General features: G+C 36.8%; 1 protein-coding gene and 1 pseudogene across 1 annotated transcript in view; one reads left to right on the top strand and one right to left on the bottom strand.

The window, feature by feature from the left end:
- CCDC192 (coiled-coil domain containing 192) overlaps positions 1-27228 on the bottom strand; it is a 172780-nt gene that overhangs the window by 116294 nt on the left and 29258 nt on the right. The window contains exons 3-4 of the mRNA XM_039848352.1: positions 10310-10441; positions 9299-9355 (exon numbers count right to left, since the gene is read on the bottom strand). Of these exons, the coding sequence (XP_039704286.1) occupies positions 9299-9355; positions 10310-10441 (189 nt within the window). The remainder of the gene's footprint in view (positions 1-9298; positions 9356-10309; positions 10442-27228) is intronic.
- Positions 16775-16893, top strand: LOC120590999 (uncharacterized; annotated as a pseudogene).

Genomic DNA, 27228 nt, shown 5'->3' with positions numbered 1-27228 from the left:
CATCCTGACACACACACCCCCACCCCCGCCATTCCATAAAAGCAATTCTAGGATGACTTGATAAAGTCTAGAAATGTGGCTTTCTAATGACTTTACTTTATTCAGGAAGGATTTGGGGATATATATTTGAGAGGGAAAATGGACTGTATTTCAGATACTCCTACATGATATGCTTCTTTTCAGCCAAGCTTTTGAAAGCTAAGTGTTGAGTCCAAGGCAATACTCATGGTTGGTTCTTGGAGTCCAGTTAGGCACAGAGCTCTCTGGTAGAAATGGTCAGCTGAGATGAGGCCAGAAATGACATTCTCTTTTAGAAATTGTGGGGCCCAAAATGATATTTCTTGAATTGAAAGGATGTTCACCTCCATTCACTCACTTGCTCACTCATTGATTGACTTATCGATTCATTTATTGAACAAATGCTTATTGAGAACCTACTATGTGGCAAACACCACGAATTAAACCCAGGCTGTACTGTCAAGAAGTTTATAAGCTAATGTGGAATAAAGACAAATAAACAGACAAATTATAACTAGATAGTTCTACCAAAGGCTTAAAAAGACATTCTCCAGGAGAAAAAATGAACCAAGGAAGTATTGGCAGGGCAGGACAAGATTCCTCTCAGAAAGTAATTTTGAGTCTTTGATTAATCACCTTCCTAGTGTCCCCTATAAAATAAACTGGCAGCTGAAATGAGGTACTTTATTCTAGCAGATTATTAACCACAAGCCCATAAAAATTGTAGAGCAGTTACTGAAACCATTTATTTTGGAATAACTGTTAATAAATTTTTTGAACCTTGGTATGTGTTAGACACTCTGCTAACTACTTTCTATATTACTTCACAAGTTTATGTACCCTCCAAAACACCCTATGAGGCTAAGTAATGTTATTATTGTCTTTCCACAAATAAGAAGAACAGAATTTTAGTAATTATCATAAGGCCATTAGGGTCAACTCTAGTGCCTAGCTCTCCATTATTATCCTTCTCCCTAGGGGGAATTAATTAGGTAGCAAGACCAGTGGCCAATTAAACCCACTCCTCCCCACCATGATTCATATCAATAGTTCATCTTTCTATTCTCCATAATGGGAGGGTATGACTCTCACTCATCTTAAATTTGATTTTGATTTATTAAGAAAATAATGATTTTAAAAAATAATTTCTATTAGATTCTTGTAATAATACTATAGTGTAAGTTCTGTGTGAGCATTATTGCTGGTGGTTTATATAGATTAATACAGCTCAGGATCAAAAGGAAAAACCGGTGTGAACAATTTTACATTATTCTCACCTGATTTTTTGACAATTAGGTAGAGATTACATCAAAAGTCTGTATTGGAATGTTTGAGCCTCTAAACTGTATATTCTTTTGATAGGCTGTTGATGTGAGAAGTCCAAACTTATCAAGTGAGAAACTGAAATATATGTTTGAAAAAATACATAGTTTGCTAATAGATATTTACCAAAAAAAAAAAAAAAAAAGTGAAAGGATTAGAACCATGTGTACAATTAGGTGGTTAAACAAATTTCAGACACATGCAGTGATTCTAAAGTAACTGGGGTGGCAGGAATTGTCCTTGGGTGTTCGTTCGGCTTAAATTTATTTATCATCTATAGAAAATGAAGAAACAGGACTCAGCTCTGAGCAGAGAAGGGAAAACGAGCTTCTTGGGTATGAGCCAGAATCTGAGCTTGGCTGATGTGCTGACCGAACTCATACGTTGGGTCCCTGCCCCTCAATCTGCCTTCATTAGATAATTCTGTAGCTAAGATTAGTAGTTCCCATAGCAAAGTATTGTGCCTTGGCATTTTGAGGCCAAAAAAAAGATAAGATTAATTAAATAAGATCCTGGTGGAGCTCCAAAGTTTTATTTTGAATATTGCCTCATCAATGTGCCAAAGATTAGCTATTGAACCACACCTTACTAGGCAGGATCTGTCTAATGGCTTACAGTTCAGAGAGTATTGACTCTGGGTTATGAGCAACTTGTTGGTGTGCAGTGAGAGCTCAGACCCCTTTCTTTTCCAAGTTCACAAAGGAGTTTGGCAGCAACACTCGCCAATGAGATTTGAAAGCCTCTGTTATTTTTTCTATTTTTAGCCTCTCCAGATTAAGTACGTAGGAGATGAGCCATGATATAACCACATAAAGGGTTAAAATAAAGGGCCCAATAATCATCTAGTCCAGATAAATCAACCAAAGAGGGTGGGATACAGAGAGGGCTTAGCTATAATATAATTAATTAATGCAATAAAATATTTCTGAGGTTTATTGTATAGGCTGCCATTTGGTACCAAGAGGTTCTATTCATAAATAATCACTGAGAAATTTTTCAGTTAGAGTAACATGTTTGGCTCCAAAAGAATGGTTCTCTGGGAAGAAATTTCCCCATTCCTCATTGGCTCCAGGCAAAACTCTATTAGCTTCTAATACCAAGGTCCCTCAGGCTGAGTAACTCTGCCATAGGTCTGTAGATTACGATAAAGTTAAAAGATCATAAATAATCGACACAACCAGCATGTGTGTTGGGAATTCAACAAAAAATCTGAAATAAGAGTGAAATCAAGTTTATGAAACAAGGGCCCTAGAGTCAGAATACCTACATTAGAGTCTTTTCTTTGCTATCTACTAGCTGTTTGCAGTGAGCAGGCTTCCTGACGTCTTCTTGACTTTCGTTTTATCTGATAGAGAAGGAGTAATACCTGCCTCACAGGATTGTTGTGAAAAATAAATGATGTAATGTGGGTGGGAGTATTTAAGAAACGGTAAATTGTTATATGACTCTAAGGTGTTATTAATTACTGTCACTTGGCCTTAGAATTAGTCATGATAAGCTTCAGGAACAATGTGATACTGCTAAAGCCTGTAGAAGTATGAGATTTAGAGGGGAAGAAGCAGGAAGATCATTCCTGTTGGGCTCATTAGTTGAACAAATGTCCTGTGCTAAGAATCAGGCCTGGGGATGTTTCTTAGAGGCAGGAGCATGAGGACAGAGAGATGGGCCCCAACAGCAAGGTGCTCATCAGGAACAATAATTCTGGTGAGAACAGAGGGTCTAGGCTGCAAATGCTAGGGATTTTATTGGACAGTACAGTGCTTCTCAGACATTAGCCATCATCAGGAGGACTTTAAAATCTCATATTACTGGATCCCACTCCCAGAGTTTCTGATTCAGGAGATGATCTGAGGCCTCAAAATTTGCATTTTAAACAAGTCCAGGGGCCACACTTTGAGAACTAAATAGTATAAGAGTTACAGCTCTCAGCAGTAAACAACCAAATTTGATCCTGACTAGCGTAAAGAAAAAGTGAATTTTCTTAAAGCTAATTGGGGTTGTTGGATTATTCCTAAAATGGACAGGAATCAGATTCAGAAATAGACAAGAACTAAAGCATTTCTGGTCCTGGCAGCACAAATTCCTTTGCCATGATGCCTGGGCATCACTAGTATATATCAATGTTTTTTCTCTCTTGCATCACTTGAATTATCACTGTTTTTCCTCTCTGGTTTCGCTTGAATTAACATTCAGAGTCCAATTGGCTTAGGACACATGCCCACTCCCCTGCTGGTAGCTGATAGAGTACTTTGAATTATAGGCCCTTCAAGACTATGCAGGGTGGAAGGGAAAAAGATATCAGTGTACTATTGCCAAAGATGTGTAACAGATGCTTAGGCAGCCCCAAACCAACCTATGTTCTCTATCACAGTAGGAAAAAAACAATTAGCAGACAGCCTGGAATTCTAGGGGAGAGGAATCTGCACTTGATCTAAATTGAGGACTCTTATAGATTCTTAATTTAGAAAGCAAAATGGCAGTTGATAGCTTCCTTAGAGAAGGAAAAGAAGTTAAACCACCTTTTGGGGAAAACTCTGTCATGGGTACCCCTGGTGGTTCCTTCATGCCTTATATTCTTGTCCCTGAACTTCAGGACCATTGCTTCCAGGTCTAAGTATGTCCTCAGGATCTGTGGGTCAGGAATTTCTGATTTCAAAGACACACTCAACTATCCCACAGCTTGAAGCATGCTGTGTAATTTATTGGAAGGGTTCCTTCTTCCGGTTATTGTTAACTTTTTAGTTTATTGTGAAATATTTCAAGCATACAGAACAGTATAGAGAATAACTTAACACTTGAGTGTCTATTACCCAGTTACCCAGATTTCTCTTTTTGAAATAATCCCATCAAATATTACAGAACTTTTGGTGTTAGTCAGGTGTTGGGGGCATCTAGACCAAGAAATGGGCTGGCCATTGGGATGGAGGTGGGAAGGGAGGCAAACCCCTATACTACTGTAGATAATCAGATCATCAATGACAGAGTAGATGGACAGAGCTGAGTATTTATACCCCTCCCCACCACCACCAAATACTAAAAATAGGCAAACAGTGGATTCAACAATTTGGAAGGTATTAATTGTAAAAGGACTTTATTCCCTTAAGATTCCTAGTCCTGACTTAAATTGCCCTAATATGAACAATTATTGTTAAGTGATTATAAACATTTGCTTCAAATATTATTTAATCCCATGAAGGTCTCTAAGCAGATAAGTAATCAAGTGGGAGGGAGCTAAAAAAAACACCTAGGCTCAGCATGAGTACCTGTGTATGCATTAGGAGGAGCAACCCTTTGTAATCTTTTGAAAGTTATAAGCTGTGACTAGGCAAACTAAAGTTAATGGGATGCAATTTCAATCATCCAAATATTAGCAGTGACAATTCACTCTGAAATGTTTAGGCTTGTATCTCTCTCTATTTCATAACTATCCATTTAATTACACAATAACGTAATCCAACTATCGTGTTCTAGGCAAGTGAACTGAAAAAAAGAAAGTCAAGACTCTAGGTTGTTCATTTTCATGCTAAGGCTGTAGTTTCCTCTAGATGGTCTTATTTTTTCTGAAATAGGGATTTTCCACAACTGTGTTTTTTCTGTTATTTTTCCTGTATTTCCATTCCTGAGATTATTACCTTTTATTCCTTCCACATTATACCTTGAAAATATCTATTTCAGATTAAAGTCATGCCTTTTGTATCTGGCATATTTAAGGAATAAAATTTCATAAAGTAATTTTCCCAGAGATTTAAAGTAGGTTCTTATAATTATCAAAATAACTTTTATTTTTAATTTAGCCATTTAAACAATTCGTTTCAATGAAATCTGTACAAAATGTTGAGCAAGACACTGCGAGAGGCATAAAGATAAAAGACTTGCTCTATTCTTCAAGAGTTCACAGTCTTGGGGAAGAGCTAGGCCACATCAAATAATTCTATTGTGGGTAATAGTGTGACAAGTGACAGAGAGGGGGGCAGAGAAGAGCTATGAAAGTACCAAGGAAGGAGAGATTACTTCTGGATTGATGGTCAGGGAAAACTTCCTGGAAAGAACAATCTTGATGAAGAATGGGGAAAATCTGGCAAGTACCATCTTGGGGACAAATATTCTAGGTGGAAATGAAACCAGGAGCAGAGCCCCTAAGGCAGCAATGCTTGGGTGTACTTGGAAGTCACAGATGTGTGACGGAGAAGAGTCAGGAAAAAGGGTAAGACCCTCATTTTCAGTGTGATAAATGCCATGGTTGTGAGGTTGGACTTTATTCTGGAATAATGGGCAACTATTGTCTTACTCTAGGCTTTGAAACAGGGGAAATGACATGATCAGAGTAAAATTCAATTCAATTCAGCAAAATATATTGAGTGGTTGCAAAGTGCTCAGCCCTGTACTTGGTGTAGTGAATAGGGAAACATTCTTGGTGCTGCCCTCAGTGACCTTCAAGTCTGGTGGGAGACAGATGTATAAACAGGTAACATCAATAAAATGTAGTATTTTGAGCTAAAACAGATGAATGTATAGGAGGCTATGGGACCTCAGAGAAGGTACTCTGAGGGCAAAGGGAGAAGTTGATCCCTGATATGAGTATTGCAAGAAAAGTAAGAATTATCTGGTTAAAGAAAAGAGGCAAGGATAGTCCAGAGAGAGAGAATGCAAGAGCAAAGTCGTAGAGCACCAACTGACACTGGTCGTGTAAAGAACAGCAGTTCTATTTCACTAGCCTGTTCAGCATGAGGCAGAGGGTAGTGAGTGAGAAAGAGAGACCAGGGGTAAAGATGGTCCTGCGGTAACTTCACTCAGGGTGGAGTCAGGGAAACCAGGAGACTACTACAGTGGTCAGATTCTACGGTAGTGATACATGTAGGGAGCGTAGCCCAAAAGAGAATTCCAAACTTCATACATGACTCTCAAACACTTAAGGGAGTTCAAATACACATTGCCTGACAACTCTTATTAATGCTCTCTGTTGTTTCCTAATCTTAAGCATCCCCAGAACTCCCTGGAAATTTGCAATCTCCCAAAGAACCTTCACCCCATCTACGGGTTTCATTCCTACCACCTCGGTCCCTTAATCCCCTTTCTCTTGTCTGCCACTCCAATAGAACACTCATTCTCCCTGTGACTGTTAATCTTTGGCTGTGTTTGGGTTTCTGCCCCCAGCCCAAATCTTTACACATAGATTTTATCCTTTCTCTCCTCTGCAACCAGAGCTTGATGGTGTGAAAGCAAGTGGGCTATATTGTATCTTGGGGCCCGTAGCAATAATCAACATGTAAAATCATCAAAAAGAGCTAAGGATGTGGCAGTACAATGGAATAGAAGACACAGAAGTGAGATAACTTGTAGAAACTTAGAGCCTGACAACTAATTAAATGTGTGATAGAGGCAGAGAGATGTAGGATTCTAATACTGCTTTGTAGTTTGTATCTAGAATAAATAAAAGTAGTGTGGTATTTTTCACCATGGTTAGGGAATACAAATAGAGGAGCAGATTTAAGAGATGAGAATAGAAGATGATAAATTTGACTCGTATATGCTGAGCCTGGGGTGTTGGCAAGATAGTTAGATCGTATTTAGCAAGTATAGTGCCTTAATTCAATGTGATATGACAGTCATCTCCAAATCTGTGTGCTTAAAACTCCATTCATGGTAAAATACCATTGAAAGGTGATATACTATGGTCTTTTCTTGGAGATTGACTATACACTGATAAGTCCTGCAGTAAAACAGCCATTTAACTTAATTTCTAATTCCCTTCCCATTTTTCCCCCCAGAATACCTGTTAACATCATTTGGAATATTTTTCCCAGGAACAATGTTTTAGGAAATGCTCATTACAACACTAAGGAGCTGTAATCAGGGGTTGATTAAGATAGGAAGAACTTGATGGGGGCGAAGGGTTGTTTATGTTCGTGGAAGTCCGCGTTGAAGCATTATAATCTGATGAATCCCTCAGAGTGAATAGAGAGAGAAAGGAGATTGGAGATAAATTTTTATAAACACTGTTTGATACCTCAAATGGCATGTTGAGAATATAATTTGGAGAAGCAGCAAGTTGCGATGGCAAAAGCATGGGTTTCAGAATTGACACATGTGACAAGTGACCTAATCTCTAAATTTCAATTTTCTTCTCTGAAAAACAATGACCTTGTTGGGTTTTATTGAAGTTTAAAATAGGTAATATACAAAGCACCTACCATGTAGTAGACACATAATCTACTCTCAATAAATATCGTTATTAATATTTTTTTATTTAAATATTTTTGATGAGTTGAAGCAAAACTTTGATGACTGTAGTGCTAAGTTAAAACCTGAACATTGAAAAATTATGTAAGAGAGATCTCAGTCATTGGTATCATACCCTAATACAAGGAAGCAATCCCAGTTTAGACAAGACTGGGGCGTGGAACAGTGTGGTACAAGAATAGAATCCACAGAAGCTAGGCAAAGGAAGAAGATACCACAGGAACTTCTCTAAGGCACCCATGACTATGTTTGTTTCATCAGTTTTTCATGAAGAGATTCTAGATGCTAATATCAGAACCTTAGTAAATAATTTGCTCTCCCTAAAAAATTCTGAGCTAAAACCCCATGGGCATATGGCTGTAGGTATCAGTCTGGCATGAGGAGACACTCTCTGACAATCGTCATTAACTGGCACCCTCAGGGGCATGCCAGGCAAGAGGAGTCTGTGACAGAATACTGGGCTAATGAGATATACTTCTGTCTGAATATGTCACAGTGTCACAAATGCAGGCTGCAGTCATTTTCAGTATTGATCAATTGAGCATACAAGGTCAAAAAAGATTTTGAAATTATAGTTAAAAGCTCTGCTAACTGCCATAGCCAATTAGCTTTTCTCTATCTCAGCACAAAACTGGGACAACTACTGTGATTTTATCTGGATTGGCTCATTTCAAACTCCAAAGGAATGGTGACTAAAATTTATTATTTTGCAGAGATTTTTTGTTTTTTGTTTTTTGTTTTGTTTTTCCCCCTGGACTGCAGCCTCTCGGATTGGTCTTGAGGAGTTCATGGTTAAATTGTCCATTTAACATGAGTGGCTGGTGTTCTTAATCAAGAAGTCACCGCAGAGCATCCAAGATGTAGATAAAAGAGGTCACTGAGGATGGTGAGCAAGTCTTTGAGGAAACGCTTAAGGCATCAGGGCTGTTCAGATCCCTGGGAAGGGCGGTGGCAAGGCGATGACTGGTTTATGCACGTGAAAACACAAGGGAATTGTGGCAGGAGATGCTCATTAGTTGTTTTCTGAGCAAAGATAGGCTAAAGCATAAATAAAATTTACCCTAGAAACTAATAGGGTCTCTCTCAGGGCAGCACTTACAGAAGAAAATGGACAATTCCATGTCTGATTTGTTTATATGTTCACTTGCCTAAAAATCACAAGACTAGGGCAGAATGAATATATAAAAACCAGTGCTTCATGAAATATAGGCGAAAGACTGGCAGCATCAGCATGACCTGAATCTAATATCATCTAGAAGAGCACATTCTCAGGTTCCACTCTAGGCATATAGGAAACAGAATCTCTAGGCACTGTGTTTTTAAAAGTTTTCCAGATAATTTTTGTATACTAAAGTTTAAGGGGAACAGTTATAGACCTACATTCAATGTGTCTGTAGTTTCTACTTCCATTCACTCACTAAAGGAGCCTGGTTTCCTTGTCTTTCTATCCTTCGTTTCCAGTTCTCTTATCCTGATGATACTTGATTAAACCAACCTGGTTTAATATAAGAGTTCAGTTTTGTAATTTTTATCATCAACATGAATCAGAATTCTTTTATGAAAAGCAACTCTGTAGAGGTGGTAAAAATACTGATTCTTAGCCTTGTGATTTGGTTTGCAGCAGAAAGACAGCAGTTGTAACTTCCGAAAATATTCTGTTCATGTCCAAGATAACAGTGATGTAAATTAAGGATGAAAATTGGAGAAAAACACTTACATGGGCTGTAAGTTGCTCCTGAGAGGCTTTCACTTCAGCTTGTAATTTCTCAATGCACTGAAAAAGAGGAAAGTTCAGAAATGAAGTGTATAACTCTTCCTGTTACATATTCAAAGTATTATAGATATAAATATGTACCAGTTCTCAAATCTTATGAATGGCATTATCTCAGCCAGAGGTTTTGAAAATCATCATTAAAGAAATCATTGTTTCCATTCTTATCTCTTCTCCATTGTAATGAAGAGCCAAAGGACAAAGTGTATGAATGTGTTAAGAACTAGGAAATGATTGGGAAAAATAATGTTTGCTGATGTACTGCAGGTAATACTATCCCCTCCTTATATCATACATACTTTTATAAGGGAGCAAATGGGTTTGTTTCCTTCTTTGTAATATATGAGTATGTTTTCTAAGAATATACATATCTAAGAATATATAAATATATAATATACATATCTATTCTGTAATGTGTATGTGCATATATACATATATATGTGTATATACCTATATCTATATATATTCCAAAGGCAGATGCAAACCCATTTGGATTGAACAAGAGATAAATTTTTATATAATGACACATATAAAAATGTCTTGAGATTCAAAGATTAATAACTCTTTATAAAGGAATTGATTAAAAGCACATACCAAATTTTCTGATCCACTTATTTTATTACATAGAAAGAAACTATTCCTTGGTTAAGTTTAACCTTGAAAACTAAGAAGCATTTGTACAGTCAATACCACTTACAAAATAAATGGACTCTACAGCTAATCTTGTTTAAAGGGATGCATATCAAACAAACTTTAAAAATATTACTAACAAAATTAAGTTTTGTAAGTAAATATTCATCAAGAAGTACAATTACATTTAGCAAATACAAAATTGTTATTAACCATCTTGAACTTAAATATGAACTTCCAACCCAGCCAGTAATGACTGCAGAATTGTCAGTTCATGTAAGTTTAGTTAACTTTTGAAATAAAGATAATTTTTCTTCTACTACATACCTGGTCTTTTGCAAGAACCATTTTTTTATACAGGTCCCCACTGTCTTCTTTATGGTCCAGAGCCTCTAGTTTTTCCTCTAGCCAGGAAATTTGCTCAAGCAGTTTTGATTTTGTTCCTTCAGAGGCTGAAAGCTAAAGACATTTGCTTTTAAGGTTATGTAAGTACACTGACTTTTTAAAAGCTTCTTTTAAAAGTCCAATTTATAAATTAATTACCTCCACTGGTATCTATCAAATATGGAAATGGCTTCTGGAGTATTCTACATATGACAAATGATTAGCTTCTTTTAAAAGTCCAATTTATAAATTAATTACCTCCACTGGTATCTATCAAATATGGAAATGGCTTCTGGAGTATTCTACATATGACAAATGATTAGTATAGACAGATAAGGAAATGATGTTGATTTTTTTTTTATTTTTAATTATAAAGATCAATCTATCTGGACAAGAGATGGGACTACATAGTTACAACAGGCAGAGATTTCTAGTGCAATGATCTCAATACTCATGTTTCAAGATTGCACTTTATTTGTGCAGCTGTATCTGAAATCTGTATAGTGGTTTACATATGGTTCGTGAAAATTAACTCTTGGAGGCCTTTAGTTCTCTAGAAAGAGTAGGAGTTCTGAATCCCTTGAATGTTCAAATATAAGCAGCTCGGTGAATGGAGCCAAAGGAAAGTGCAGGAATTTCAAGTTAAATTCTGATCAAAGGCAGATCTATGTTAAACTGTAACCAAAAAACATGTCTAGAGGTGACTGTCCTTGTTTTACTGATTGTAGATTCCTTTTGAGGTAAGTGGTACTTTGATAGTCCCTGGTCCCTTAATTCCCTTGGAGAGCCCCCTGGACTAGCTTTTCCTTTCATTCAGGCAGTTTTTTGTGCTTTTTCTCTATAGCTCAGCAACAATTCTGAAAGAGTCCCTGAGAAGGGTCAAAAACTTTCTATTCATTCCAAGTTCCAGAGTATCCTCTGAGGAATGGATTATCTCTATCTCTTTCGTATTACTCCAAGTGTTATTGTGAATCATACCATCTCATCTTGAAAAATCCAGCAAGTTTTTAATGACAATTTACCAAATGGGGAAGCATGAAGAGGTTTGGTCTGCTGTGGAAATAAGGTGGGCACAACATATATACTGGCATTCATCCATCCGTCCATCCATCCATCTACACAATCATCCACTTAACAGATATGATTAGTTGGCACTCTTCAAAGCCATTGTGTTATATGCTGGAGATTACGGAAGTACAATGTAAGGGCCGGAGGGAATACATGTGTCGTGAACTGGTGGCTCTGCCTTTTGACTCTCAGTGACCTGTGAGGCCTGCGGGGCTCCTCATGGGCACTAACACATTTAACTCTTGGATGTGTGGTGGTTTGGAAAAGCAATCTAGTTTTTCTGAGCACCCTTCTATTTTATTATACAGTATAGTGTAATGGCTAAAAACACAGACACTTGAGTCAGACCTGTTGGGTAAAAATCTCAGTTTTCTACTTACTGTCTACGTGATTTGGGCAAGTTGCCCAGTCTTGCTGGGCTTGATTTTTCTATCTGTAAATGAGAATGGGGATAAAAAGAATAGTACTTACCTCATGGGTTTGTTTTGAGGATTATATGAGTTTATATACGATAAACACTCAGAACAACACCCGTAACATATCAAGTACTTGGTAGCTATTATTTTTATTTCTTCTACCTCCTCTAAATTACAGTAAGCATTCATATGGGTTTTATCCAAATATTTATTATTTATCAAATTATAAAACAAAATATTTGAAGATATCATAGCCTCTATGTACTGGTTACCCTAAACACAAATTTTATTTGCTTTGCTTATTTCCTGCAACCATTCAAGTCGTAAGGGGAAAGGCCTCTCTAGGTCTAGTGTTTTTTTCTCTCAAGTATATTCTTTCTCACTCTGGCCCATTTTGTTCTCATATTTTTCCTAATCTATAATTCTTCCAGTCATCATTTGGTTGCCTTTCTTTTAAATCTATCTTCTATTGTTTTCAGGCTTTAAATCATTCACTCAATAGATATTCATTTATTTATTCATTTGTTAAAGAAATATGTCGGCCTTTTATTATAGGTAAGACTTTGGAGGTGAACAATGAAAGTGATGATGTATACATTCTCAAAAATCTCACTTTATTAGACATTCTTAAAACTATTACATAATACGAAAGCGTGTAGATGAATAATAATAATACAATTAATATTTACTGAGTACATACCAGACATTCTGCTGAACCTTTTGTTTTCATGTTTATTTATCTCAATTCAGCTTCATATCCAACTTGCCGATGAGGAAATTCAGTAAGTTCAACGTAGTTGTAAAACTTACCCAAGTTACACAACATGGCAAGTAAGTTGGAATCTAAGCTTTCAGGAGTAGACATTGGGTCTGACTCCCTAAAGCCAAATTTGACTCCAAGAAGCTCAAGAAGTGGGGTCTGATGATCATGACAGTCCCATCCTCTCTGCTGCTGAGTGGCTCAGGAATCAAGGCCTAAATCAATCAGAGCCTGGCTTTTCTTTGGCAACAGTTATTGTATGAGGAGATGTGACCTAATTTGGACCACTCGCACCACACGGGAGGAACGTTGATGATTTCAAGGAGCACTCTCTCTTATCAACAGATATGAATGCTACTGTAGCAATCCCACAAACATCAGGAAACCAGTTATATGATAAAGTCACACTCTGAATGGAAGAGTGGACAACAGATAACACCCGGGTCTTGTTGACATTATTGAACTATTTTATCAAACTATCTTGAAGCATGTCCTGTCTTGAGACTTACACTTGGTGAGATGTTTCTTTATTGTTTAGGAATTGAGTTTTTATTACTTGCTACCATGAGCATTCTACTGATACACTATCTAATTCCAAAATTCTATGCTCTTGATGACAAGTGAGTAAAATCCATGGAAAAACAGATGTAACTAATTTTTATTTGGTGGCTTTCTGCTGGATACAATCTGTACTTAAATTATCTTATTTTGTTGCTCAAAACCTTATGCTTTATTTATATTTTTTGCATTTATCATTGTTTAAGGTTCAAGGAACTAGATGCTTTTAAGGCTTAATTAACTTGCCCACAGTGAAAAAGAAGACATTGGATTTGGATCTATACCCATCTGCCTCCAACTCTGGATTGCATATTATATCCAAAACTTAACTCCGAAGCTGCCTGCAAAGATGAGACCTGTAATTCCCACCCACTATGTGGCCCTCAGCATTGTTTCTCAGCATGCTTACTTATTTACTTGAAGAAAATTAATTTTGTTTCCAAGACTTGAGAATTCTGTCCTGCTATCTTGCTCCCTTTTTATATGGACATCAACCCCCATCTCTTTCCTTTCTGCTTGTCAGAGGTTTCAGTCTAGATATCCCTTTGACTCAGATACGTTTAACTTGGGTTCAGCCTAACTTTAAGAAACCCTGACCAGCAGTCGGGAGATCTATGTATTTTCGTCTTAACCCCACAACTCACTGATGGTATGACCTTGGTACCTATTACAGGATTTTTCTATGCTACCTTTCTATATTTTCACAGAGTAGTTCTTCAGTCATATGTATTCAAACTAGTTGTAAATTGTCCAGTAGGATGAATGGAGAGTTCTGTCAAAAGTTAATATCGAGACATAATCAAATTGACCAGAAACAATCTTTGCTAAGATTGTCTCATTTATTAACTTTTTAAACTGTGAGTCTTAATTCTCATATGTATCATCACCTCACAAAAATAGGATAAAGGGATATTATTTCCTCCTCATATGGGTATGTTGGAACATAGGAATATTGATATTTTGAATTATTGAATTATTAACTTTTAGCAAAGGAAAATTGATATTCCCCAGCCTCCTTTGAAAATAGTCCATTAAATAACCCTAATCATCCAAAGAAGGATGAGAAAAACATAATTTATATATTTATTATTATTATTATTATTATTATTATTATTATTATTAAAGTAGTGCGTAAAAGATCGTGCTTTACTGCTAGGTCACAGTATTAGCTGCCATTTTGAATTCACTCTGTTGAATTCACCCCATGGCGGCTTTAGGAGTTTTCAAAGTCTAAAGTTCAGGAAGCCCTAAGAAATGCTGCCTAAATTCAAATTCAAATTATGGGATAGAAAACAAGGCATCAAAGTAAGTAGGAGGAAACTCAAGTTAGCAGTTACAAGATATCCCAATTGAATTTAAAAACTCTGGGGACCTTGGGCATTGCTTACTTTCTTTTTTCCTTTCCTGTTTTTTTTTTTTTTTTTTTTAATAAGAACTACTTTGTTTTACAGAGTAACTCTTTTGAAAGAGCATAGAAACAAAAGTTCAGTCCAACTTAGTATCAAATGTCTGCTTACCAAAAGAGAGTAATAATGCATCTAGTCTTTAAATGATCAATTTTCATGTATCCTACTTAGCCACCTTTGCTGGAGCATATAGTTCACATGATGCTGGGAGACTAATATTCTACCTTTGATTCCTTTTAAAGACCAGGCCTCCTTCCTCTCTGTGGTTCTAACAAGTTTGGAGGGAAGAGGTGATTTAAAAGCAAGGACAAAAATTTTCTAAGAATTATGTAAAACAAAGAGATAACTTTTACATTATACCCTTGAAGCTGTGTAAATCTAATCAAAAATTCAATTTTCAATTTGTACACCAATGTTCAATAAAGATCATTTGTACTGCAATAGAGTTAAAAGTCAAAAATAACAATACAGAAGTGAAAGTGGAGACATTACTGCCAATCTTAGAAATTAAAAGGATTATGAGAATACTATGAACAATTAGATGCCAACAAATTACATTATCCAGATGAGATGGACAGATTCCTGGAAACACACAAATTACTAAAACTGATTCAAGAAAAAATAGAAAAGCTCTATAGACCTGCAGGAAGCAAAGATTGGATTGTTAATTTAAAAGAAAGAAAGGAGGGAAGGAAGGAAGGAAGGAAGGAAGGAAGGAAGGAAGAAGGAAGAGAGAGAGAGAGAGAGAGAGAGAGAGAGAGAGAGAGAGAGAGAAAGAAGAGAGAAGAGAGAAAGAAAGAAAGAAAGAAAGAAAGAAAAAGAAAAAGAAAGAGAAAGAAAGAAAGAAAGAAAGAAAGAAAGAAAGAAAGAAAGAAAGAAAGAAAGAAAGAAAGAAAGAAAAAGAAAAAGCAACTCCCTCAACAAAGCCCAGGATCAGATGACTTCACTGGTGAATTCACCAAATTTTCAAGAACAATTAACACTAATTCTATTCAAACATCTAAAAAATAGAAGAGAAGAGAACACTTTCTAACATATCACCTTAATATCAAAGTTAGGCAAGGATATTATAAGAAAAATATCAATAATATCTCTTAGGAATACAGATGTAAACTCAACAAATTCTAGCAAACTGGATCCAACAACACATTAATAAGAGTATATACACCATGACAAAGTGGGATTTATCAAAGGGATGCAAAGGAGGTTCAACATTAAGAAAAAATTAATTACTGTAATATACCATATTAATAGAATAGAATGAAGGGGAGCTACAACAGGATCATCTCAGTAGGTGAAAAAAAATTTGACAAAATTCAACATAATAAAAACACTTAACAAACTAGGAATAGAAGAAAACTTCTTCAACATGATAAGGGGCATTTATTATGTTGAGCTAACCTCATACTCCCTTGTAAAAATGGATAGCTTTCCCCCTAAGTATAGTTCATCATGATTCAAGACAATTACAGTAGTAACATCAAAGATCACTGGTCACAAATCACCATAACAAAGTGAACAAATGTTGTTGGGAAAATGGTGCCAATAGACTTGCTCAACACAGGGTCGCCACAAATCTTCAATTTGTAAAAAATGCAATATTTGTGAAATGCAATAAAGTGAAACAATAAAACAAGGTATACCTATAAAGAAAACAATTCTATCCACAATAGCATCCAAAAGAATGAATTACCAAAGAATAAATTTAACCAAGGTAGTTAAAGAGTGATACACTGAAAACTACAAAACGTTGCTGAAGGAAATTTTAAAAGTTCTAAATAAATGGAAAGATACTCCATGTTCATGAATTTCAAAACTTAGTACTATTAAGATGGCAATTCTCTCCATTGCAAACTATAGATTCAGTAGTTTCTATTAAGATTATAATGACTTTCTTTACAGAAATGGAAAAGCCAATCTTCAAATTGATATGGAATTTCAAGGACCCAGAATAGCCAAAACAATATTTTAAAAGAAGAACAAAGTTGGAAGACTCATATTTTTCAATTTCAAAATGTACTATAAAGCTACAGTAATCAAAATAGTGTCATACTGATATAAAGATAAGACACATAGACCAATGGAATAGAATTGAGAGTTCAGAAGGAAACCCAAACATCTATGGCCAATTGATTTTCAAAAACAGTGCCAAGACCATTTAGTAGGTAAAGAAGAGTCTCTTCAACAAATGGTGCTCAGTGTCTACAGCCATGCCACCCTGAACAAGCACTATCTCATCTGATCTTGGAAGCTAAGCAGAGTTAGGCCTGGTTAGTACTTGGATGGGAGACCACCTAGGAAGACCAAGTGCTGTAAGCATAAAAAATAAAATTAAAAAGGAGATTGTAAACTGACAAGGTCCTTGCAAATGGTGAGGTCAACCAAGAGTTGCCTTGACTAAAAAAAAAAAAAAAAAAAAAAAAAATGTGCTTGGACAACTGGATAACCATGTAGAATGAAGTTGTACCCCACCTTATTCCATAAACAAAAAAATAAGTCAACACGGATCTAAATATAAGAGCAAAAACTACAAAACTTTTAGAAGAAAGCAGGGAAAAATCTTCAAGATCTCATATTTCATAGTGAATTCTTTGACACTAAAAGCAACAAAATTAAAAAATAGTTAAGTTGGACTTCATCAAAATTTCAAAAAACATTTGCAGCAAAAGACATCAAGAAAGTGAAAAGACAACCTATAGCGCGAGAGAAAATATTTGCAAATCATATGTCTAATAAGGATTTAGAATCCAGAATTCATAAAGAATTCTTACAATCCAACAGTAAAAAAGACAATCCAATTAAAAAAATAGGCAGAGGACTTGAATAGACACTTCTCCAAAGAAGATACATAAATGACCAACAAGCATGTGAAAAGATGTTTAAGATCCCTCCCAGTGCCATGAGATTCAACATCTATCTGCTCTCAAAAGACAGTAAAAATTACAAATATCATTTCAATGTCCCCTCATATGTGTACAGGAAGATCATGTCATCCCTGCTCTCCAAGGAGCTGTGGCAGAAGTATAATGTCTGCTCATGCGCATCTGCAAAGACAACGAGGTCCAGGTGGTGTGAGGACGCACAAAGGTCAGCAAATCATCAAGGTGGTCCAGCTGTACAGAAAAAAATATGTCATCTACATCAGCGGTCCCCAATCTTTTTGGTTCTAGGGACCGGTGGTTTCTATGATAATCTAATGCCTGATCATCTGAGGTGCAGCTGAGCTGGTGATGCTAGCTAGCACTGGGGAGCAGCTACAAATACGAATTTGGCTTCGGTTGCTCACCTGCCACTCACCTCCTGCTGTGTGCTCAGTTCCTAACAGGCCACGGACCTGTACTGGTCCACAGCCTGGTGTCTGGGGACCCCTGATCTACATTAGGCAGTTGCAGTGTGAGAACCTAATGGCAAAACTGTCCACGTGGGCATTCACTGAAGCAAGATGGTGATAACCGGACTAAACTGGACAAAAACCATAAAAAGTATTTTGAATGCAATGCCAAAACTGGACAATTTGGGAAAGAGAAAGATATATAAGAAACAACTTACTGAGAAAATTCAGGAATGAATATAACCTGTTGTGCAACGACAATTTAACTGTAGATTTTTATTTCATGTGTATTTCTTTGAAACTTTTCAGGTTGTCTCTGGAATGTTTAATTTATTTTCTGTTTTGTTATTGATTTATAGCTCTATAAATCTACTTCTGCAATTTCGATTAATACATTTATGAATAAAATTGGAAATGTTTTTTAATTTAAAAAAGTACTCAACATCATTGTTCATTAATTAAGGAAATACAGATCAAAACCGCAGTGAGATTCTACTTCACAGCTACTATGATGGCTGTAATTTTAAAAAATGGAAAATAAAAAATGTTGGTGATGTGGAGAAATAGGAATCCTTCTACATTGCTAGTAGGAATGTATAATGGTGCAGCTGTATTGGAAAACAATTTGGTGGTTCATCAGAAATGAAAGCAATATCCACATAGAAGCTTATATATGAATGTTTATAGCAGCATTATTCATATCTAAAGGTAGAAACCAAATGTCCACCACAGATGAATGATAAATGAATTGTGTTGTATACACACCATGGAATATTATTCAGCCATCAAAAGGAATGAAGTACTTGCTATAACTTGGATGAGCCTCCAAAACATTATGCCCAGTGAAGAAAGCCAGACAAAAAAAGTCACATATTGTATGATTCCTTTCATATGAACTATCCAGAATAGGTAACCCATAGAGACAGAAAGCAGATTAGTGGTTATCAGGGATGGGAGGAGGGGGTTTTGGGGAATGATTGTTTAATGGGTATGAAGTGTTCTAGGGTGAAGAGAATGTTGAAACTTTTGAGAGGTGGTGGTTGCACAACACTGTGAATACACTGAATGCCACTGAATTGCATCCTTTAAAATAGTTAATTGTATATTACGTGAATTTAACTCCATAAAAATAAAATGACTTTCTAGTTAGCACTCAGTGGCCAAGAAAATCGTTAGCATTACATCCATTCATTGAACTTTAGGAAAAATTAACAAAATTGGATTGACTGGTTTCATTTTGAATTAATGAACACAAATCTCAGACAGGTACTCAATAGTGCCCTGAAATCTAAATATCATTATATTTTTCTTTTAGTAAATTCACTTTCCTCTTCTCTGAGATAACTATTTATTACTCTCTACTCTTTTCTCAAATATCATTTCATACTTTCTTTCTCTTCAAAATTCCACCTCACCTCTCACCCTAAATGACCACCTTATCAATTTACTGAACAGCTACTCTCTCATCTTCCCACCAGCCAAAATATAAACCTTACTGTGGCAGACACTGCTAATCTGTTTCCCAACAGTTGTTTGCCCATTTATCCCTTGCTACCAGACAGACAATTTGGATTAGCTAGCAGCCATGTGTGTTTAAGGGAGCTTGGCCGTGTCCAGCCCTAGAGAATGAATCACAATTGAACTAAGCCGGGTTCATGATCTCAATTGTCAGACAATTTGTCCTCCAGTAACAAACTGAAAAATGACTCTATTTGGCCCATCCTTGCTCATATGACCTCTCCTGGGTCAATCTTTATGGTCAAGACAATGGGATATCATATCGACTGGGCCTAGGTCATTTGCTCCAAGATCATTCCCTCTGGCCAGGAATGATATGGTTGACAGCCACAGAAGTATTACAAGATTGAAGCCAGAAGGAGCAATTCTCCAGAAGAGGTAGACATAAAACAGAGGCCAATTAAATATCACCCTCTGGGTGTTCAGAACAATTATACCCTTATGTTCATAAAAATATGCATTTCTCAATATGGGAAATGCTCTCACATAATATGGTGCATCTATTCTACATTAATCCAAAAATGCACTCACCTCCTCCCAACAGGAGACAACTCAAAGTCTTATCAAGTTACTGCATCTAACTCCCCTTAGGATCTCCAAATTATGTGCATTCCTCCCTGACTCAAATCCAGATGAGGCTTATCATGATACGGCACCTGAAGACAAACAAAAAATTCCTCTCCCTAATATAATGTCTGAAATACAGGAAAAACAAGACAACCACAATGTAATTCCATGTAATTCCCCTTTAGGAGAAGGGACAAGGGGAAAAAATTTACAGTTGTCCCTGGCCATCGTAAACAACGTGTTCTTCTAGTCAGAGTTAATAAGGCCTTCCCTAGCAATGCAGTGACTGTAGGATTCTGAGCTATTTGACTGTTCCTGACTTCTGGGAGCCTTCTTCATTCTTTTCTCCTATGGCTACAATCAAGAAAAAGGCCAGAAGGCATTCCTTTCGTGGGGGTTGTACTAAGTTCCAGAGTTTTGGGTATGTCACTAATTCCTCCATTTTCAGGACCATTTTAGTGATATTATAGAAACACAAAACAAATTGGCTTAGATTAAAGAGGGAAATAATTGGTTCATTTAACTTGGAAGTAGAGGCACTCCTAGATTCCAAGTCTCAAATTAGATTTTCAGAATTCTCTCTCCCTACCACCGTTGCCCTGCTCCACTCAGTGGCTGGGAAGAGGGCTGCCCTGAATTATATTCCCTCCTAACTTCTCTTCAGTAGGCTTCTGCCCTCCACTACTCTACTGAAACTAATCTTGTTAAGGTTACTACTTGTTATTCTCTTTTTAGCTAATGCAATGAGCATATTTCTGGTCATCTTATTCAATGTCTCAATAAAATATTTCGTGTTTGAGCACTCCATGCCTCCTAAAACACTCTCTTCTTTCTGCTTCCAGGACACATTTCTCTGGATTTCTTCCCGATTCTCAGTTTCCTTGGCTAGATCTTCCTTTTCTTCCAATCCTCTAAGTATCGAAATCTGAGAGTTTAGTCCTGGGTCCAATTTTCCCCATTATCTACACTCATGCTCCAGCTGATTTTATTAGGTGCTATGGTTTAAACACTAGTCACATGTTTATGACTCCCAATTTTTTTACATACAACTACTTAGCTTCAGATGTGTGTGTGTGTGTGTACTTAATATTGAATGTAACTAGGCATCTAAAAATTAATGTATTTAAAATGAACTCCTTAGATTATATATCTTACCCAGACTTCCCTCTCTCAATAAATGGAACCATTCACCCATATGTTTAAGCCATAAATATATTTAAAACTTCTCTTTCCCTTAGCATTCACCCAATCCATCACAGAATACAATTATTAAAACCTCTCCATTGAGTAGTGAGATTTCATGTTTGTCTCTTCTTATTGTGTGTTCTCTTAGATCTTATCTTCTACAACCCACACACATATGCACAGTAGTTAACACTGCGGAATCAGTTTCCAGTGTCATTCAGTAACCTCCCATAACCAAACTGAGTTGGCAAACTTCATAGAGCTCATGCTACAGAGAGGAGTGACTTCATTTAAAAACAAAGGCTTCACTTTTGCTAAATGCTTAATAAACAGACTTAGACTAGTACTACAAACTATGAAATTCCTCCTCAATAAATAACAGAGGCAAGTATTTTGAAAATTACCTATCCTACCTGTGGAATGGGCAGAAACCCCTGTGTCTGAAAATACATTTAATTCACAGAACTGGTTTGGTCTCATTTTAATTTTACAGCTAAAAACAAACAACAAATTCCTGATCCTACCTCAATCCTAGACAAAACAGAATTTTATGTTTGTTAATATATCTGCCTTTAACAAGTTATTTTTCTGGGTTCACACACATCTTAAAATAGACCTCCAAAGGCCTATAATTTAGAAGCATAGTTACCCTTATATTAGTTTGCCAGGGCTGCTGGAAAATAGTCCCACAAACTAAAATAGTCCCTTAAACAACATAAATTTATTGTCTCATAGTTCGGGAGACTACAACTCCAAGATCAAGGTGTCAGTAGGGTTGGTTCCTTCTGAGGGCTATGAAAAGTGAATCTCTTCTGAATCTCTCCTCTAGCTTCTGGTGATTTTCTGAGAATCTTTGGCATTCTTTAGCTTGTAGAAGCATCACCATGGGCTCTGCCTTCATTTTCACATAATATTTTACCTGTATTTCTAAGCCCAAATTTCCACTTTTTATAAGGGCACCAACCATGTTTGATCAGGAGCCCATCTTACTCTACTATGTCCTCATCTAGACTAATTGCATATGGAACAATGCTATTTCCAAAAAAATAAAAGTCATGTTCTGAGGTAGTGGGAGTTAGAACATCAACCTTAGAATTTGGAGGGAACACAATTCAAGCCATAACACCACCACCACCAAATTCGGTCTCCGAGCAATGAAGAAACATTTAAAGTCTGAGTGAAAACAGAAATACTTATCAAAAGATCAATCAATGCAGGTATACCCAGAGAGATTGCAGGTACAATTCCAGACCACTGCAATGAAGTGAATGCCTCAATAAAGTGAGTCAGACAAAGTTTTGGTTCCACAGTGTATATAAAAGTTATAATTATACTATATTGTAGTCTACTGAGTGAAATAGCATTATGTTGAAAAAAATTCAATGTATATACCTTAATTAAAAAATACTTTATTACTAAAAAATGCTGTCATCTGCGCTGCCAGTGAGTTGTAATCTTTTTGCTGTTAGAGGGTCTTGTGATGTTGCCTCATTGTTGATGGCTGCTGGCTGATCAGGGTAGTGGTTGCTGAAGGTAGGGGTGGCTGTGGAAATTTCTTAAAATAAGACAACAATGAAGTTTGCCACTTTAATTGACTCTTCCTTTCACGAACGATTTCTGTAGCATGCGATGCTCTTTGATAGCATCTTACTCACAGTAGAACTTATTTCAAAATCAGAGTCAATCCTTAGATACCCTACTGCTGCTTTATCAACTAAGTTTACACAATACTCTAAATCCTTTGTTGTCGTTTCAACATCTTCACAGCATCTTCATTCATCTCAAGAAACCACTTTCTTTGCTCATCCATAAGAAGCGGCTCCTCGTCCATTACAGCTTTATCATGAGATTGCAGCAATTCAGTCACACCTTCAGGCTCCACTTCTAATACTACTTGCCCTGCTATTTCCACCACATCTACAGTTAACTTCCTCCACTGAAGTCTTGAACCCCTAAAGTTATGCATGAGGGTTGGGATCAACGTCTTCCAAACCCCTGTTAACGTTGATACTTTGAACTCTCCATATGAATCACAAGTGTTGTTAATGGCATCTAGAATGGGTAACTCCTTTCCAGGTTTTGAATTTATGTTGCCCAGATCCATCAGAGGAATCACTATCTATGGCAACTATAGCCTCACAGAATGTATTTCTTAACTAATAAAACTCGAGAGTTGAAATTACTCCTGATCCATGGGCTGCAGAATGGATGTTATGCTGGCAGGCATGAAAACAGCAGTAATCTCATTACACATCCCCATCAGAGCTCTTGGGTAACCGGGTGTGATGTCAATGAGCAGTAATATTTTGAAAAGAATCTTTTTTTATTTTTTTTCCTAAGCGGATGGTCTCAACAGTGGGCTTAAAATTTCAGTAAACCATATTTATCAGGTTTGTTGTTCCATTTACAGAGCTCAGGCAGAGTCGATTTATCATAATTGTTAAGGGCCTGAGGACTTTTGGAATGGTAAATGAGCATTGGTTTCAACCTAAAGTCACCAGCTGCATTACCCTTTAACAAGAGTCAGCCTGTTCCATGAAGCTTTGAAGCTAGGCATTGACGTCTCTCTAGCTATGAAAGTCCTAGATGGCATCCTCTTCCAGTATAAGGCTGTTTTGTCTACATTGAAAATCTGTTGTTTAGCTACATTTATTAATTACGTAGTTAGATCTGGATAACGTGCTGCAGCTTCTACATCAGCACTTGCTGCTTCACCTTACACGTTTATGTTATGAGGAAGGCTTCTTTCCTTAAACCCCATGAACCAACCTCTGCTAGCTCAAACTTTTCTTCTGCAGCTTCCTTGCCTCTCTCAGCCTTCACAAAATTGAAGGGAGTTGGGGCCTTGCTCTGGCTTAGGCTTTGGCTTAAGAGAATGTTGTGGCTCATTTAATCATCTATCCAGACCACTAAAACTTTCTCCCTATCAGCAATAAAGCTGTTTTGCTTTCTGATGATTCATGTGTTCACTGGAGTAGCACTTTTAATTTCCTTCAAAAACTTTTCTTCTGCATTCACAAATTGACTCTTTGGCATAAGAGGCACAGTTTTGGGCCTATCTCAGCTTTTGACATGCCTTCCTCACTGAGTTAATCATTTCTAGCTTTTGATTTTTACTGAAAGACTTGCAACTCTTCCTTTCACTTGAATACTTAGATGCCATCCTAAGGTTTTTAACTGGCCTAATTTTGATATTATTGTGTCTCAGGGAATAGGGAAGCCCAAGGAGTAGGAGAGAGACATGGGAATTGTCAGTTGGTGGAGCAGTCAGAACACACAGAACATTTATTAATTAAGTTTGCCATCTTACATGGACACAATTCCTGGTACCCTCAAACAATTATAATAGTAATATCAAAGATAATTGATCACAGATCACCATAACTAATATAATAATAAAAAGTGAAATATTGTAAGAATTATCAAAATGAGTCACAGAGACACAAAGTGAGCAAATGTTAGAAAAATGGTGTCACTAGACTTACTTGATGTATGTTTGCCATGAACCTTCAATTTTTTTTAAAAAAATGAGAATCTGCCAGTGTAATAAAGCAAAGCACAATAAAAGAAAGTATGCATGTAATTGAAATATAACAGTAGGGATCCATGCATAGAGAGTCCTAAGATTCTTTTAGTTTCCAAAAAAGTTCTCTGGGCCTTATGAATAGATGAATACCAGAGAGAAGTGAGACACGAGAAAAGGTGAGACAATTAATCATTGACTTTGATGTAAAGGCCAAGTGCTTGGGTGTAAAAATCAAAAAGTAATAATATCAGATTCTGAGAAATTGAATCTCACAATTGCAAGGGCCTGGGACCTATTTGTATGATACAGCCAGTCTCTTTAATTCAGGCACATTCTCAGAACACTTTCATGGAATAGGACACAGACTTCCCCTGCTGGTAGGACTCACAGAGTTGACTCTCTACTCTCCGACTTGGGGAAAATGCATTCTGCTATCCTTGAGTTTCTCTCAGGGGTCTCCCTTTCTCCTCTTATCTCCTTAATATCTGGCTTAATAGAGGACAACTGGATTCTCATACCTGCTCTGTGTTCAATCTTTCATGTAGCAACTGGAAAACTTCTCTGTCACCTTGTTAAAGAATGATAGTGGAAAGGGCCAATAACCTGTTAATATTATTATGCAAATAGCTTCTACTTTGAATATCCCCTGAGGCTTTTAGGAACTGCCTGTCACTATACATCCACTCAATAATGGTGAGAGACATACATTTATACAACTCCAAATGTAAACATTAAACTATTCCCAAGGCTAATAAATGAGGTCTTCATACACAAAGCACACGGTCTTCTAAAATTTTTCTCTAAATCCCAGAAACAGAAAAATGGGAAAAAGAAACACTTATTTCTAAGAAATGGATAAAAAACCTGATGCAATATCAAAGGATTGCAACATTCGGAAGACCTAAATAAGGAAATCCAAGTTACAAAGTTTTGAGGAGAATCTAGTGCATACGTGGGGTAAATTGAGCCTACATAGAGCTTTCCACAGGAAATAAACCATCTTTAACATCTAATGACTCATATATAAGCTAGTTGGAGTGCCCACAAATCCAGTCACCTGAAACTTGGGGTCAGTCTTGAACACTACTTTTCCATTTACTTAATCACCAAATCCAGCTCGTAAATATTTCTCATCTCTGTTTTCTGTTCACCACTGATAGGCACTTATTATTTCTAAACTAGATTTTTGCAGAGTCTACATATTGATATGCCTGGCTATGATCTCCTTACAAATCTGTTCTCAGTACCCTCAGTTTTCTCACTTAGTACAAATCTAAATATGCCCCTTTTGAGTCCTTTAATGGCTCCTCATTATGTCATCTCCCATTGGTATAATGGAAAGAGTGAGAGCTTTGACATCAGAGGGATAAGTGGATAAATCCTAACTTGATCTGAGACCTTAGGGAAGTCACTGTCTGAACTTCCTCCACGGGAGATATAGACAATTACAGTTGGTTAGAATGAGGAAGAGAGAGAAGAGTTATTAGAGCACCTAAGAAGGATATCTAATCCAAACTTGAAGGAGAAAGAAAAGCATTTTGGAGGGAGTGGCATGTAATTGGAGGAGAAATTTGTTGAGATTTGTTGGATAATGGGAACTTATGCAGGGAGTGATGTAAGATAAAATGTGTAGAGGGTCAGATCACAAATGATTGCAAGATCTGTTAAGGAATATAGATTTGACCCTGACAGTAAAAACAGAGAGAATTTAGGATTTGAGCCAAAGAGGAATATGAAGTGTGTGTTGTAGAATCCTCACTCTGGCTGCAGTGTTGAGGAGCCATTAAACAAGGACCATAATGAGAGTAAAGTCAGGAGAGACTTTTGTAGTCAGTGGTCTCGACAAGAGTAGTAATGGTGAAAATAAAGAAAAGAAGATGGATTCAAGAACCATTTGAGAGGCATCATCATTCATAGTACTTAGCAACTGATTGGAAGTGTGGGGTGAAGAAGAGGAAAGAATTAAAGCAGCACAGGTTTCTGTTATGAGCCACAGGGTAGCTGGCAGCACTGTCCTTGGCCAGTGGATGTGGGAGAAGGAACAGGTTTGAGACAGGAAGATAAATGTACGGGTAGAACTTGACTGTGAGGACCTCGGTGGAGTTTTTCAGTAAGCAGTTGGATGTTCAGGTCTGGGATCAGGAAGATCAGACTAATGATAAAGACTTGGTTCTTCTCAGTAGCTTATGTGCCCTAAAGGCAGGAAGGTCACCAAGGGAGAACGTATAAAAAGAACAGACAAGATGACTGCAATCACACAAAACAGCTTTCATCGTTTGCAAAATAGGGGCACAGTTTTCCAGGGCCTTTAGGAGAAATAAATGTACTTACAACATGAGAAGTACCTAGCAAAATGTCTAGCTCACAGTACAGGGTCAATAAATATTTATTGAATGAATAAATGAATAATGGAACAAAAGCCTATATGTAATTTACTAATTTCCTTGTAGAGATTAAACAAAGTGAAAGTTTGCCACCTCTGAGAAAATCTTATGAAGAAAATACAGGTTATACCCATAGAAAAAGA

The sequence above is a fragment of the Pteropus medius genome, unplaced genomic scaffold (genome assembly GCF_902729225.1).
Source record: "Pteropus medius unplaced genomic scaffold, Ma_sr-lr_union100, whole genome shotgun sequence".
NCBI classification, from domain to species: Eukaryota; Metazoa; Chordata; class Mammalia; order Chiroptera; family Pteropodidae; genus Pteropus; species Pteropus medius.
The sequence above is the reverse complement of the archived record's forward strand: the minus strand, read 5'-3'. Positions and strand labels throughout refer to the sequence as shown.